General features: G+C 34.7%; 2 protein-coding genes across 3 annotated transcripts; both read right to left on the bottom strand.

Annotated features, from left to right (window-relative positions):
- LOC114745386 (flavone 3'-O-methyltransferase 1) lies at positions 1-2855 on the bottom strand. The gene is made up of 4 exons (XM_028933537.1): positions 2386-2855; positions 1963-2299; positions 1768-1832; positions 1-399 (listed from the first exon to the last, which is right to left on the bottom strand). The coding sequence occupies exons 1-4, from the start codon at positions 2749-2751 to the stop codon at positions 100-102; spliced, it is 1068 nt and encodes a 355-aa protein (XP_028789370.1). The 5' UTR covers positions 2752-2855; the 3' UTR covers positions 1-99.
- A 6610-nt stretch (positions 2856-9465) lies between these two features.
- On the bottom strand, positions 9466-11557 carry LOC114745393 (protein DMR6-LIKE OXYGENASE 2-like). Of its 2 annotated transcripts, XM_028933544.1 has the most exons (5): positions 11504-11557; positions 10953-11259; positions 10588-10835; positions 9877-10222; positions 9466-9754 (listed from the first exon to the last, which is right to left on the bottom strand). In XM_028933544.1, the coding sequence occupies exons 2-5, from the start codon at positions 11247-11249 to the stop codon at positions 9506-9508; spliced, it is 1140 nt and encodes a 379-aa protein (XP_028789377.1). In that variant the 5' UTR covers positions 11250-11259; positions 11504-11557; the 3' UTR covers positions 9466-9505. The 2 variants fall into 2 exon arrangements, with proteins under 2 accessions (XP_028789377.1, XP_028789376.1); XM_028933543.1 differs by having other exon boundaries at positions 10588-11259.
- Positions 11558-16278: the final 4721 nt, after the last annotated feature.

Raw genomic sequence — 16278 nt, 5'->3', positions numbered from 1 at the left:
TTAGCTAACAATACTGTGCGCATAACCAGGTCTGGAATGTGGATCATAAACAAATGTCAAAACAGTAAATGAAGGGTAAGAAGAAGTGGGTACAAATGTTCACTTTTGGAATTCAAGGAGGGCATAGAAGTAGTCAAAATGGAGGACACGGAAACGAGAGAAACCAGCAGAGAGGCCGAGGTGCCTGAACTGATCCTGGGTGCGATGCTTACCTTTGGCTCTGTAGATTGTCATCACAAAAATGTCACCCTCCAGCAATGCTCGAGTTCTGTGGCTGTCATCTGATTCCTCAGGCAGCACTGGCTCACAAGCTATCACTTTTCCTCCCTCCGGCAGAGCCTTGTAACAGTTCTCCAGTATCCTCTTGCACTCCTCGTCCGTCCACGTTGTCAGTACCCACTGTCAATCCAATTACACCCACTCTTTTTTCTCAATATTAATATAACTTCTGGGGAGGAATTAAATTAAAGCTGGTTAATTGGTTGTTTTATCTGGCATATGTGTATATGTAACAGTGTAACTATATCTCTCTCCATACGACCAAAAACATGCGAGTTTAAATATCTTGCGAAGTCTTGGCCATTCTAATCAACACTAAAACGCTCTCTGAAAGAGATAATATAAAATACTCTGGACCAAGATTCATTCTTATGCGGAAGATCTGGTCTTCTCCAAAGACAGATTCTCTCTTGGGAGAAGATCCGTCAAAAACATAAATAAACCTGCACCAAGCAATACGTACGCCAGGCGTGATAAGAGTCCAATATCGAATCCGCAGACAACTCAGCGCTTCCTAATGAGTCCATGTCGAACTGATAATATCTCTTAGCAGCAATATCTTGAATAACGGACAACTTCAATTTTGATTTATCATTTCACTCACACCATCACGTGGGCTTGTCAGGAACTCGGTTAATGCACGACACTTTAAAGGTGTTTGGATAGAAACCAAACCATAGTTTCAGAAGTGTTTTTACGGATTACGAAGTAAATATGTGGAGGAGGTTATCTCGTTTTACAGAAAAGTACTTCTGAAACCGCGGTTTTGAGAATGCCAAACACTCCCTTTAACTTGATAAAAAACAGACGATTTTTCATATCATCGATGAGAACGTAGGAGAAATTAAAATATCCTTTTTGTAGTTATCGAGATTTTCCTATCGCGCGATGAAATTAAATTTGAAGAAATAAAAGTTGTGGAGGATATCAATTAACACACGGATTAAAATATCTGGCATGCTCAAGATTTTCTATCCGAAATCCCATAGCGGAATGCTCGATTCAGGATGGGACGGGGTTGGGTGGGTGGGAACGCCGATGTGGATGGACAAACATCGGTACCATAATGTCAATGTCAAATATAAAACATAGTTTTCCTAATCCCATATACAGTATAAATTATTTCTAACTAACAAATTAAGGACTATTAATTTAATTTATTTTAAATAACTTCATACTGTACGAAATAGATATTTTAAAAAAATTATCTCATAAATGTAAAATTAAATTCTTGACAACATATAAATGCCACCCCTGCCAATGCCACACGTACTTGGTAAAGGCTCATGGCTAGATCCCTCTATCAGTTTTTTTTTCCTTATTTTTTTAAAAAAATCAAATGCTATCCCTCTCGCAATTAACTAATTAATTAAGCCATTTTTGTCGTTTTCGACTTTTCGGTGGTGTAGGATGGGAATTACTAGGGAATTAGGCCATTGTAGCCGACCAAATTTAAAGACTATCAAAGCGAAGTTACCGAACACGCACCTTCATGAAGACGGCATCCCCTTGAGGAATAGACTTGAACATGTCACCTCCCACGTGAGTGACCCCTGAAATGAAATCAGCCACAGATAACAGCCAATAGCAACAGAGAATCACGCCATCACTGATTCTCCCGATCGGGATCTTCAATCAGTCGGTGAAATTACGAGATAACCATTCCCCGATCTCACGGCTTACCAGAAATTGCCGGTGCTTTCGCCACCACTTCAGGCAGATCGAAGTTAATCCCTTCCCTCACGCTCGGATGTTTCTGTAAGATCATCCTCAGACAATCCCCTCCACTCCCACCCACGTCTACCAATCTCTCCACCCCTTCGAAACCATCGTAACCCTCCAGCACCGCCTTCACGAACGGTACCGATACCCCCGACATCGCCTTCACCATCAATTCGTTCATCTCCGGATCTTTCACATAGTAATCGTACGCCGCCTCTCCGTTCGCCTTCACGAACGGCTCCTCCGTTGAGTCCTTCACTGCCTCGTGCACCAAGGGCCACGCTCGAATCAACGCATCCTGTTTATCAATTCGATATCCATTTATGCAAAAAATCGAGATACAGAACAAAGTCAATTAATGCACTTGGTTCCAAAATGACTAGCCTGGTGGTGCTGGAGTACGTAGGCCGCGTAGGATAGGCCTTCGTCATCGGTGGCGAGGGTTTTGCCGACGTCGGTTAGGGAGTATTTTCTCTCGCCGCCAGAGCCGATGTGCTCGGCGAAGACGCCATAACTGGTGAGCATACGAAGGATTCGTTGGAGGTTTTCGGCATCGCCGCCGGTGGGAAGGACGCGCGAAAGGATCTGAGAGGCGGAGAGGGGAGTGTTGGAGCCGGACTGCCAGATAGCGTCGGGAACGTTGAGTCGGACGATGGCATTGAGGGACATGGGCACACTGATCATGTTGGCCAGTTCCAGAATTGCCAGTCGCGCTTGGTTCCGGGACTCCGATGCCTCTTTCGCTGCCATGTTTCCCTCGTCTCTTCACACTTTCTCCGACTTCCAGCTTCAGGTTCTGACTCTGTTGAGCTCTTCCTGTGTATGTGTGTGTGACCCGGTGGGATTAGGGTCACTGTTGAGTTATTGATCACCACTGTACGACTTGGCTTTCTTCTGTCTTTTTCTTTTTCAACGTACAACTGGCTTTCTTTTACGTTTTTAAGTTCGCCTACTAAGAGTTGATATTGATTAATATTGACATTAATTTATTTTTTAAGTGTGAAAATATTTCAGTAATAATTAATTTCTAATACTACTATTAACTATGATTCAATCAAAATTAAAAAAGGGCAAAATAAAGAGGACAGATCATTCACCAAAAAAGGCCCATAGCATGTGACTATATTTTTGCCAACGCCGTAACATGTGAATTTATATTTTAATCTTATTTTTAGGATTAGCCTTTTAATTTTGCCTTTATTTTGACCTTTAAGTTTGAATAAAATGATTTAGTTATTCATTAATTAAACTATAAGAACCAATGGAAAGAAACTTGAAAAATAAAAACCTATAGTTTAAAATTTAAAAGATGAAATTTAAATGAAAACAAATTTAAATAACCAAATATTATATTAATCTTATTTTTATGAAAAATTGAAGTACCGTCGTTTGTATTTGAGTTATTATATTTTTTATGTCTCCGGCGAAAATTACTAAATTAGGATGAAACATAAAAATGAAAAAAAATAAATTCACATAATAATAATAATAATAAAGTAAAAAAAGCAGGGAATCCAAAGAACGAAAAGTAGTGATAAAATCAAGGTGTACCTCCTATTTCCCAATTCCCAGTATAAAGACGGAACGACCCTTTCGGCGCCTAAATAAAGGCCATCACGGGCTTAGCCAACTGTTCCCAAAAAAATAAAACAAGAAAAAGAGACAATGATCCAGGAATGTTTGAATGAAACCAAATCATTGTTTAGATAATAGTATCTGAAGAATAGATTTGTAAAATTAGAATGTTTAGATAATTGTTATCAGAAATATCTTTTATATATACAAATTATTAAAAAAGACATAAATTAATATAATAATTACGTACGATCCTGTATTTCATTATAGTTCTATGATTCAGAGTATCATTTCCTATTTGATACCTTTGAATTCCATATTTGAAGTTGCGATTGGATCGGTTCAATAAAAAAAATTGATTCAATACATTTCTTATATACTCATAGTTAATATGATAATTACATAAAAGATAGATTTTATTATATACTTTAATTTGAAAGAATAAAATTGTTAATAATATATTTTTTACTAACATAATTAATAATACATAAGATAATATAATTAATAAATAATTAATATGTATATATATTTATAAGATATAAGATTAAATATGTTTATAAAAAAATAATTGAAGGATGTTAAAGTCATATTATTGTTGAGATTTATTTTGATAGGCATAATCATATTCTCCAATTTGAATCAAAAACAGAATGGATTTACTTCTCCTGAAATTATGATTTTGGGCTTCAAAACTATGGTTTTGGCCCAAAACATGGTTTTAAATTATTTTTCTAAAATTGATGCTGTTTGGATGAGATCCCATTTAAATCATGGTTTTGCCGTCCAAATCATGGTTTTATAGGACACCCAAACATGTCCTTAATTAAAATGCATAGTAACAGCTCATTTATCAATGAAAAGGGAGGGAAATTCCAAGCTCTAGCTTGTCATGAAGCTGACAGTTTGTCCACTCTGCTACAGACAGTCTTATTTGAAATTTCCCTTTTTCTTGGTTCAAAAAATTTTTTTCTAAAAAAAGGCAGCGAGTGATGACATCATAATATCATATCACATCGACGTATTTTCAGCCTCCCTGAGAGAGTTTAAAAAATCCCCTATAAACATGATTCATGTAAGTCGAGACAAAACTCTTATCATATACTTGTTTTGTATTTTGTAAATTATTATTAAAAAACTACTTATAAACTACTTATAAACTGTTCCAAACGGACCCTTTATCAACTAATTATAAAAACTTTTTTATTTTAAAATCCCATAATCTTTCTTAAAATAAAAATCCATGTTTCACAAATGTTTCTTTTAATTTTGACAGTCAACTTTCAATTTTATCCGCAGATCATTAATTAACCGTTAAAATCATAACATTAAGATATTGTTTCGACTAAAATAGTCTTTCTCAACACAAATATCATTTAATAATTATCTTTTAATTACATATGACATATCTTTATTCAAAATTAAAAAATATAAATTCTAATATTTTTGTTATGCTATTAAATCAATTATCATATTAAAAATTAACTAATTTTATAAATATAAAATTTTATTTTTCAGTAATTTAAATTTTTCATATCATTTATTTATTAAAACTTACCTGTAATATAATCTTTTAAATATATATGTTGATTGAAAATATTTTGCGATTGTATATATATATTTAATTAAATTATAGAGTTATAAAAGGTTCTTGTATTAATATGTTATAATTAAAAATTTTTAAATATATTTCAAAAAACCATATCTTTGTTCAAATTTTCAACCAAGTATTTAATAATTGAATTTATTTAAATTTTGTCTAAATTTAGTAAAAACATTAATAAATAAATATCTTGTTTTGCCAAATTCCTCTTATGTCGTTGTCCTGTTCTTTGGTACTGGGGTTGAGTTGGGCCTCACAACGAACAAAGAAGAACTACGCGATCCGTTATTTGTTGCTGTTGCCCGTTAGCTGGGCTTAGCCGCTTAGGCCACAGTGGGTTCCCAACAAAATACACATATGGGAAAAATATAACAAATGTGAACAAATGAAATTATATATTTCCCCAATACGGTTGGATCATGTAGAATGGGCTAGTTCTTCATCATATAACAAATAAAGACTTAAATCTTATTGAGAGAAATGTATATATTTAATACTTAACAGTGTCTTGAGCATAATTACCTCTAATAGGAAAATATATGTCATTAAAAGAAAAAAGGTTAATATAATTTTTTGTTCTTTAAGTTTGTCTTTATTTTTGTTTTGGTCTTTCAAGTTTCAAACCATAAGTTTTAATCCATCAAGGGATAAAATGATCTGAGTTTTTTTAAGATTATAGGAACCAATGTTTTAAATAAAAAGAAATTTAAAAGGCCAAAACTTATAGTTTAAAACTTAAGAAACCAAAATCAAAATGAGGACAAACTTGAAATATCAAAGTTTGTATTAACCCAAAGAAAAATTATATACTTTTGGACATCGAACTTATATACTTTTAAATTAAACGCAGATGTAAATTCAAGATGTTGGCCAAAAAAAAAAAGATCTACTCTTCTAGTCCTTAATTTATGATCTAATTAGAGAGTTGATGTAGGTCCTATATATGATATTTATTTTACATGTTCATAAATTTTTTTCTAAATCAACTCTATTGATATTCCCCCAACAATAATTAAGTAAGAGAATGAGATAATTAAGAAATATGCTTAAGGTGTTTTAGAAAAAATATATCATATTGACTAATTTAACTAATATCTTTAATCAATTTAAATTAGTTCATTATATTTTACATTAAGGACCGGATGAATACATTCAAAATATAATTACCGAACTAGTGATTTAAATACTCATTGTTTAATAATTAATAGCTAATAATATCAAGTCAGTTAATTTAATTTACATAGCATTCGAGCTTGAAATAATGCATGAATTTCAGTGAATTGATAAAAAAAAAAAAAGTTACGTGCTTGAAGCCAACAATTCTTCCAGTTTTATGGGTATTTTGATAGAAATCAAGCTATAATTTTACAAGTGATTCTATATGAAGGAGTTTATCTGAATTTATAGAAAAGTATTTTAAACAATTTACGGAAAAGAATTTTAAAAGTACTTTTGTCTAATTCAAAACACCCCCTTAGTCTAATATCTAATGATCCTGAACCGAGACGTTGTGGATAAGAATTTAATAGTCCAGACCTGAAAAGGTGAAAAAAATTGGCTTCTGTAAAGAGAAGAAAATTTTGTTCTTTTGAAGGTTATATTTTACCGAATTTTGAATGTTTAAAGACACAATCGTCACGTTAAAAGGGCGGATGAGCTTGCTGGTTTAAACTTTAAAGGATCCCTTTTATTTTGTTTTCAATTTTTGGCTACATTTTTTAATTTTTAATAACACGCACATTTTGTAAATTAGAGGGATGAGTCAAAAGGCCCCCAGTCTCATCAAATGGGGGCTAGAGCTGGGAATGTAAGTTGGTTTGATGTCAATCTATCAGAGCTCATAGTCAGGCTCAAAGCTCTAAATACTTTTTATTAAAAAAATTAAGTTTGACATTATATCCTGTATTTGAAAAGGTATTTGGAGACTTCCAGAGCTGTTTTTTTAAAAATATTTTTTTTACAAATCCAAACAAACTTTTAATATATTTACTTCATATATTATAAAATTATTTTTAAAATCATGATTTAATTTCCCTCCAAACATATTTTAAGTCTAACTTGCAAAATATAAATCCAAATCCAAACTCAAGAACATTGAAATCCATTACTTAGAAGTAAGTGTCTTGACAAATTTTCTTGGGATTTTTCTTTTCCGGGCCAGTAAGGTTGGGGTTGGGGGAGAAGGAGGATCTCATATTGCGACGACTTGGTTATCAAAGTCAGTCAATTGCAAAAGGCAAGCTTGGTCCTGGTCAATGGCCATCAAATATAGAAGAGCCCAGAGCATTGAATGAATCATTGACCGCTTAAAATGTTCGTTTCAGGTTTTGAATTTCTCAAATTTCCAGATGCACAATTTCAAAATTCAACGAATTCCCGCTGCATTAATTGACGTTTGACCGTTGTTTATTTATATCTTAGTTAATTGTCTGCGCTCTTTTCTTTTCCCACTGCCCCAATTTTTTTTTTTTCTTCTTCTTTCCTCGTTCTTAATTAGTACTTCTTCCGGTTCAAAATATAAACTAAATTTTATTTATTTAAGTTCATTAAAAAACTAATTAAAATTAATATAAAATAATAAATATGTAAGATATATATTTATTTTTTCAAATATGCGTGTTTTTATTAATAAAGAGAATAAGTAAAAGATGTACTAAATAAATCAAAAAGAAAGAGAATATATGGAGTAAAATTTAAAAAAAAACTCATTAAATGTTTAGATAAAAATTAATGTTATCTTATAAAAAAAAACCAAACCCCTTCAATAAAGTTTAGCTTATATTTTAAATCAAAAAAGGATTGTGATATTTCTTTCTTTCAAATTCCAAAATGCACCAATACTATCGCCTGTTTATTTTACTTATGCTGACTCAATGAGAAATTTGAAGTCGCACTTGATTTCTGGGTGCTCTCTTTCTTTCCTCATGCGGTGTAGCAGACCGTAGTTTTATTCTTCTCCAAATTAAAGAGACAGCACAACAATATTAATATATATTGTAGTTTTTTTTATGTTTAAGGAACCCAGCTAAGTGCCTAGGACTCGTGGTTATATATGGTAGTTTTATAACTACATGTATGCAAAAGGGATTTGATTTAAAAAAAGGGCCTATCTCAATACTGAGTTCTTAATATTCCGCTTTGGAGCAGGCATTGAGGAAGGTTGGTGGGAATATATCTTATCGTGGAGGGTCCTTTCTTACAGTCAGATCGGCTTGTGTAGGGAGAGATGTAGGGGCAGTTAGAGAACGCGAGCTTGACCAAGGCCTGTGGAAACTGTGATTGAAGTCTCATTTGCACAATTTTGCTTTCTTATGGTAATATATTGGACAGGAATGTTGCTTGACATTGCTGAAAAAACACATTTCTCTGTGCATATCACATTACTTGAAGATTTTATGTCTCTTTGATTTGGAGTTTTTGCGTTCTGATCTTGCACAGCCCATTGATTTATCCGATCATGTTGTATTAACTGGTCTGAAATTACATATATATTTTAGCTTACGAAGCTGAATCACTGTTTTGTCCCCCTTTTGCTGCTTTGAAATAGGAGAAACCGCATGTTCAAAATTAACAGTACATATAGTTAACATTCATCCAAAAGTGTGCTTGAGCTTGCAGCGACATTTGTATCTCTCTCGTAGATATCCAATGAAATGACAACATTCCAATGAATGCACTAATTATTTAATTAGACCTACTTATGATGACTTGATGAAAGATTATTGTTTTTAACTGACTCAACTACTTAGATTGCATTTTGGTTAATTTGGAAAAAACTCTTTGTTTTTAGGGCTGAAGAATTAACCCGTCGCTTGAAGATTTGGCTTTTGAGGGAAATACTGAGGCATTTATGCATGGTCTGAACTCTGCACCGATGGATATCTCTTGCCCTTGCTTAATTACTATCAAGTTCTTGGAATTGTTTACGTACCTACATCACGCAAGAGATCGCTCCTCACTATGTTTTTAATTAGCTCACTTCTGTAGAGATTTACTTAGATCCACCGTATGGCTTAAGGTCCTTAATTCCTTGCTGCGTGCGAGTACGTACATAACTTTATATGAAACATTCCACATATCTTTTCATCAAATAATTAATAATAACAATAATACTGTCAAAAATATTGCCAAAATTTTCTGTTACATATGTATGTGGTGCAAAAATGAAGAACAGAGAAGGAAAAAAGACAATGAGCATCAGAGTGGTTCCGACTAAAACATGATTGGTGGGCATATATATGCGTAGTGATTACATGGCATTACAAAGTCAAACCACCGCTGGGCCATATTTTCAAATTTCTCCATTATCTTCACCAATTTTCTCCAAAATTAATTAGTCAATTTCCTCGACTCCAGGAAATCCTTTCTCTTGGGCACTTTCGTGGAAATATACTCGAGAAAACTCCCAAAATCTGTGTCTTTATAACGCTTCGGATTCATTTCGTCTATGACTTTTGGTGAAGGTCGCACCACGCAGTTGAACGGCAGGCTATGCAACGAAGCCACCGATCTTCTACTCTTCACACCGTTCACCAAAACCCTGTGTAGTACACTCTTGTACTTCCCATTACTGTATATCTGTTCCATTAACAAAACCCCCCAAAAAACAAAATAAAATCCTTGAATCATTATTTAAACCTCCAAAGAGAATTTACCAGCATTACATGTAATTAAACGATAACACATAGCAAAACACCAACCTCTAAGTGATCTCCAACGTTAACAACGAAGGCGTTAGGCATAGGGTCAACGGTAAGCCAATGTTGTTGATGGTGGATCTGCAAGCCCTCGACGTCATCTTGAAGGAGAAGGGTGAGGAAGCCATAATCAGAGTGAGGAGGCATGCCAAGAGTTAGGTCTGGTTCTGGGCATGGTGGGTAGTAATTGGCCACCATTATCTGGCTCCCATCTTTGAAGTCTTTAAGAATTTCTTTCTTTTCTGTCTCCTCTTGGCTGGCTTCCACAATTCCTAAACTCTCTAGGATGGCTTCCATTAGTGCCAGAAACAAGTGTTTGGTTTCTTGTGCGTAGGTAGACGCCACTTCCCTTTATAAAATATTAAAAACACCGCGCATGAGGGTACATAACGACATATAAAATAATAAAGTGAGATGACTAATTAATCAGGTAATTAATCATAATTAAACAAGACTATTGGGCCTCATGTCATGTATTGTACGCTCCTGCTGGTGGTGCTGGATATTTGACAAATAACCACTTAATTCAATTAATAATTCAGCATTCCGCAATATTTTAAATTTTAGTAGAATTGAACTAATGGTGTTTGAGAAATGTGCGGCTTCATCAAACTACCAATGAACAGCCTCAATGTACATAAGAATGTGTTAAAAAAATGTTTACCACTTCACAGAGACAGGGGGGGAGAGAGGGAGGGAGGGGGAGAGACTAACCGCAAGTCGACGGGGGAAGCAGGCCAGTGAGGGAGGAAATCTGGCAAGGGATGGCACTGCAGTTTCAAGAAGTCCCTCCAACAGAAGACAGTGTCTCTGGTTTGGCTGAAGCTGGTCCCATATCGAACAGGAGCCCTAATATCAGGGGTCATGTACTTGGCTCTTTCCTCAAAAGCAAGATTGAAGAACCGCCCACTCACTTCTATCATCTTCCTTGTAACATCTTCTTGGATCCCATGATTCACCAGCTGCGCCAAACTTGAATTATCAGATTCTGATTGTATTCTCTCAAGTAAACGTGTGTGCGTCTGTGTGTGTGTGTGGTTTGACTTCCAGAACTTGATTCCAAATATATATACACACACCTGGAAGAATCCGTACAGTTGGCAGGCCTCAGCTAGGGAATTGAGGACCTGGGACCTCTTTGGACCCAGCAAATCAGCAAAATCGATGATGGGTAACTGAAGATTTTGTCTGTTGGTAACATTCGGATCTCCTGTATTCGTACTACTGGGTCGTTCAGAGGCAGGCAATATGTATTTCTTTGGTACCCTATGTAGCCCATTTTCACAGAGCAGCTTCACACCTTTCTGATATTGGCTTTCTGCAGTTTCGTCGTAGCACCTCTCATCGTCATCAGCTACTAACATTGCAGGAGACATGTCAAATCACCTGTTGCAAGTAAAAGCATGAACATGTAATTCTTGGAAAGCCTCGTGATGCCTTATATACAGAAATATAATCGGAACATGCAAGTTGCACCTAATTAATTGTGATCCTGTAAAGTCTAAAACTTGCTATTAATATAGGTCTATATATAATTGAGTTCAAGAGCCGCGCATGCATGTGGATGGATTTATAAAGATCAAAATGTGGTATATCATTGGTGAAGAAGGCATGGGAGAAACCAACCTACCTGTTAGATAAAGAGCAATGACAAAAAAAATGAAAGAACAGAAAGGGCTTTGGAAATTAGTTGGTACGCATGTGTAGGAAGGAGGATTGGGATGAGCGCGTATATATAGGGAAAGTGGGAGAGGAAAACAGTAGCAAGTTTTGAGGAAACCAGGATGAGGTTTCTGAATAGGCAGGAGTGGTTCTGTTCCATGTTAGAATACCGTTGACTAAGAGTTGAGTCAGAGCACGGGAAGGGAATTGGAGGGACACCACACTCCCACCAGGCCATCGCTTAATAATCCATATCTTCCATTCAAGTATTCAACTTTAACACTTTTGTCTCTTTCCCACCCGGAACCCACCCACCTCTATATTTCCATGTCATTATTACTATTTGGGTTACGTCATTATTGTTTGTGTGTGTGGGTGTGTGTGTGTGAGGGGGATAATGCATTCTATGCACATTGAACACACACACACACCCGAAAGCAAATCCACGCGAGCTCACATGTGAATGGGGCGTAGAATTTCGCAGCTTACTTTGGAAAAGGAACGGATTGATCCCTCTCGTTGAAAAAATTCGACTCCTCTCTTCTTGGGCCCTCCCCCCAGCAGCTAGCAGCCTTCTTTAATTCCCACGTCATTATTAATATGAAATTCAAATTTTACCATAAAATATTAGTAGGTAGCAACCCTTAATGCGAAATGCCAAAAGCCTCAATCTTTGAAAGGTCACATAATCAAATTTACGTCGAGTGTGAGGCTGCTCGCAATTGCTTTTTAAATTCGCAGCCCGGCAGAATTTCTGTTATTAATGGGTAAGTAATAGTAGTAAGTGGGTTTATTTTATTCATATTATCTTTTTGTATGATCGCTGCATATAATTCCCCATTAGCGTGTCCTGCTTACTAGCGACAGAAAAATGTGCACATCGTAAGAACTTCACTCTTCTTTTTTTTTTTTGGCTGAGGGTGAACACTTCTGATTACTCATTACTCCGAGTCTGGTTCCTTCATCCTTCTATTTGTAGTGGACCACTTCAAATTTTAAAGAGCTTGATATAGTCCACTAATTAGTTGGTCAATTTGACAGAACAAATGTGTAATTTGTTGCTTAAAAACAAAAGGACTGAGTCGCTTGCTATGTAAATGAAGCACGAACTTCTTGACTTCGATTCATTCGTTCAGTCACTCTCGCCAATTCATTTGGCGGTCGACTGATGAAAACGTTGTCAATTACCAATTTTCATGGTAACTTTGATAGATAAGTTAAATGATGGAAACACGCAAATTAAAATTGACAATGAGAACTGCTTGCTTAATTAATTATGAATCTCCTTAATTTTTCTCTTGACGCTAAACCAGTCGGGTGGAGTTTTTCAAACAGCTGAATTTTATATTATAACTATAAAAGGGCTAGGGTTTGGATCCAAAGCTATAGGCACTGCCTAAAATATTATCTGCAGTTGGAGAAAAATAATAACGCTTGTACTTTTTGCCAAATTAATGTCATCATTTCTTTTATATAATGGCGGAATTGGACTGTATTTACGCGCGAAGTGCGGGTGCATATATACGTTAAGATTTACAAGATTAAGGAAAATACATGTGTTCCAAGAGTACTGAACGATGAGCGTATAAAATTCTTGAAATAGATGAATCTACTTTAATTTCTTAAATTTTAAATATGTAGGTATGCATAATCAATGTATAGCTAGATCGCGCTCACTTATGCAAGGCCCGATATCAATTAGATAATAATCAGTCTATTGTTTTTGGAGAGTCTCAAAAGTCAAAATTAATTATACAGTGTGTGTGTGTGTGGACGGAGAGAGAGTTGAGAGAATCCATCTAAACTTGAAACCTGGACTAAATATAGTTTATGAAAGTCAAATATGCTGAGATAATACACTTAGCCAGTTACGTCCCTAAATAATAAATCTTCCGACGGTAGTCAAACCGATTTTAATTAAATTTATATAATTCAAAGAATATGCATGAAATTTAAAAAAAAAAAAACCTTAGATAACATTTATGGAATTAGCACAAGATTCTATGATTGATTAGAACCATCAATAAATCGTCAAATATATATAACACTAAAGAAGAAATAACCAAAAGATAGTTAATAACACAAAATAATATAGTTTTGGCTTATTAATTTCTTTTAAAAGAAAAACCGATTGTTCACGGATTCATTTTTCCGACTGATTCCAAAGATATTCTGTATCGGGCATATGGTCTCTACTTGATATCGTAATTTTTTATATAAGAACTTTTAAAAAAAGGTATATATGAAATTATACATCAATTCCACGGTCAAAAAGAAATTATATGTATCCATATTTTAAAATATTTCATTTATAATTATAACCATCCCTCTATCTTACTTAATTTTGACATGAATGTTAAACACTGTTGAAAAGTAATTTTGAAATGCCGGGACATTTTTTGAAAACAATCAGGAACAATAATTAATTTTAATTATTTTTCTTAATGTGTGTCAAAATTAGAGGAACAAAGTTGAAAGAAATTGAAAATAAAGGAGCGAGTTTCAGTGAAATCAAAATTACAGAGATGACATATATAATTAATTTATTTTTCTTATAAATAGAAAGTATGCGTCTGGTTCTTGCCATATATGGCAAATCTAAAAGTTGTGCAAGGCTTGGCCATGCATTGCAGTATTGGAAACGAATACCGACAGAACCATTGACCTACACGCGCACACATGATCGCTTTTCTTAACCAAACCTAGCTAGCCGGATGAAGTGAAATTAAGCTAATGCTTCGCAAATTATAAAAATAATGTAGGGGTATAACGGAACAGTAGTGTAATTAATTAACTAATAATTAGACATGTGGGGCCCTGTCCAGGGATTGAGAATAGGAAAGAAAAGCTTATCCGACCATGACCATGCATTACAGCTGTTGTGTGTGAGCTTGAAGCTCTTGAACTTTGCAATTGTCGTTTAATAATATGAAGACCAAATAGATATTATATATGTGTGCATGGCTGGAGTCTCACGTATATATACAAGAGTCCGCGTAGATATTCTAGAGCAGTAGGTGACAAATAAACCAGTAAACGACCCTGCAAAAGACATTGAAGCGAATTAGCCAAAATCCCATTTTGTAATTCAATCGTCAGCCGCAAGTTGCACGACCCTATGGCTACCAATGCTCAATCTTAGTCATCATTATATATATTTGTATGTCTTGGGAGTGATTTACATCGGTGATTTGAGATTCAAGCTGACACTGTACTGTCATGCGTTTGTCTTACGTGCCTCACGCACCACAGCCCATAGCCACTAATAAGAGACTCTCTGCAGGTTCCAAGTTGGTTAGCATGTCCGTGTTCCCAAGCTAGCTAGCTAGCTAGCTAGCTACTTCTAATTGCTGTAATTTTGTTCTCTATTCGTTGCATGCTCTAGATATACATGTGTTAATGAGACGCACTAATTCACTGCTAGATTCTATGTCCTGTCTGTCACACTGATATTTCTTCGCTGGTTTTCTGTTAGCCAGTTCATTGTATTCATAAGTACTCTGCAGATTTCCGTTTTTTAAAAGGCCTTAGACTTTGAGGCCCTTTAAAGAATTGCAAAATATTCCAAATGATCAGAGTCAAAAAGTTCTCTCTATTGCTCTCTCCTCCCATCATTTTCTAATTGCGAGAATTGGCATGAGGGTTATTAAAGGATGAAATATTTATCAGTAGGAAGAATCAATCTCTTAAAACTACATTGCAGATTCTAATTAAAATCTATCATCTGAGTTTCGGGCATCTTCAATATAATGTAAATTCATAAAGCTCTCTTAAACTTGATTGCATCCGTTTGTCCTTGTATCCATTTTTCCCTTCATCGTTTCACGCGGGAAACTTTTGATGTCATTTCTGGTTCTTTTCTTTTCAATGAAATGGTTTGACCAAAAATAAACCACTAAAGGAGCATTAGATGGATTAAAGCTGGTAAACTAGGGGAGGGGGAGATCATGTTCCTGTCCGTCCAACGTCACACGATGAAGCACGTGTTCATCTTCGAAGAATGGTTTCGGTATACGCCCACTTCAACTATATAAACATGTTATACTCCTCCGGTCCTAATTATAAGACCCAATTGACTTATTTGAGGAAATTAAGGAAGTAAGTTAAGTTGGTTATTTATAATAAATAAGTGTTGTCATTCCTAAAATATCCTTGCTAATTAAGTATATTGGCTAAAACTATCATTATTAGAAGGATTATCTTGGAAAAAAATGCATAAATATAAGAGACAAATGGATTGGGTCTTATAATTAGGACCAAATAAAAAGTCAAATGGGTCTTATAATAAGGACCGGAGGAGTATAATTTTTCCCAGCTTTTTCTTCTCAGGGGTATTTCCGAGACTTGAATTTTTTTTTGTATAAATTAAAAATAGCATATCCCTGTCTTTGCGTTGTTAATTAATTACGATCAGGGTTCATAGACAAAGTTTCAGTAGTTCAAATGTGCGTGCTTTCATATATAATATTGATACTAGTAATTAAAAAAAGTAGATATATTCATCATCAAATACACATACAACATAATACACATTTCAAACTTGTATTATTTTATACTAGTCTTTTTTACATATATATACTCCTCTGGTCCTATTTACAGGGTGCAAAGATAAGAGATTTTTTAGTCCCATTTATAAGAAACTGAGAGAAATTTTTTATGTGGATGTATTATTTTACTCTCCATTTGCTATGGTTTTGACTTTGTTAACATAAGATATAATAGATATTAAATAAGAATAAATTT

Source organism: Neltuma alba, unplaced genomic scaffold, assembly GCF_004799145.2.
Source record: "Neltuma alba isolate B1F8T4 unplaced genomic scaffold, ASM479914v2 tig00004652_pilon, whole genome shotgun sequence".
Classification (NCBI taxonomy): domain Eukaryota; kingdom Viridiplantae; phylum Streptophyta; class Magnoliopsida; order Fabales; family Fabaceae; genus Neltuma; species Neltuma alba.
This window is presented reverse-complemented; position numbering and strand designations above follow the sequence as displayed.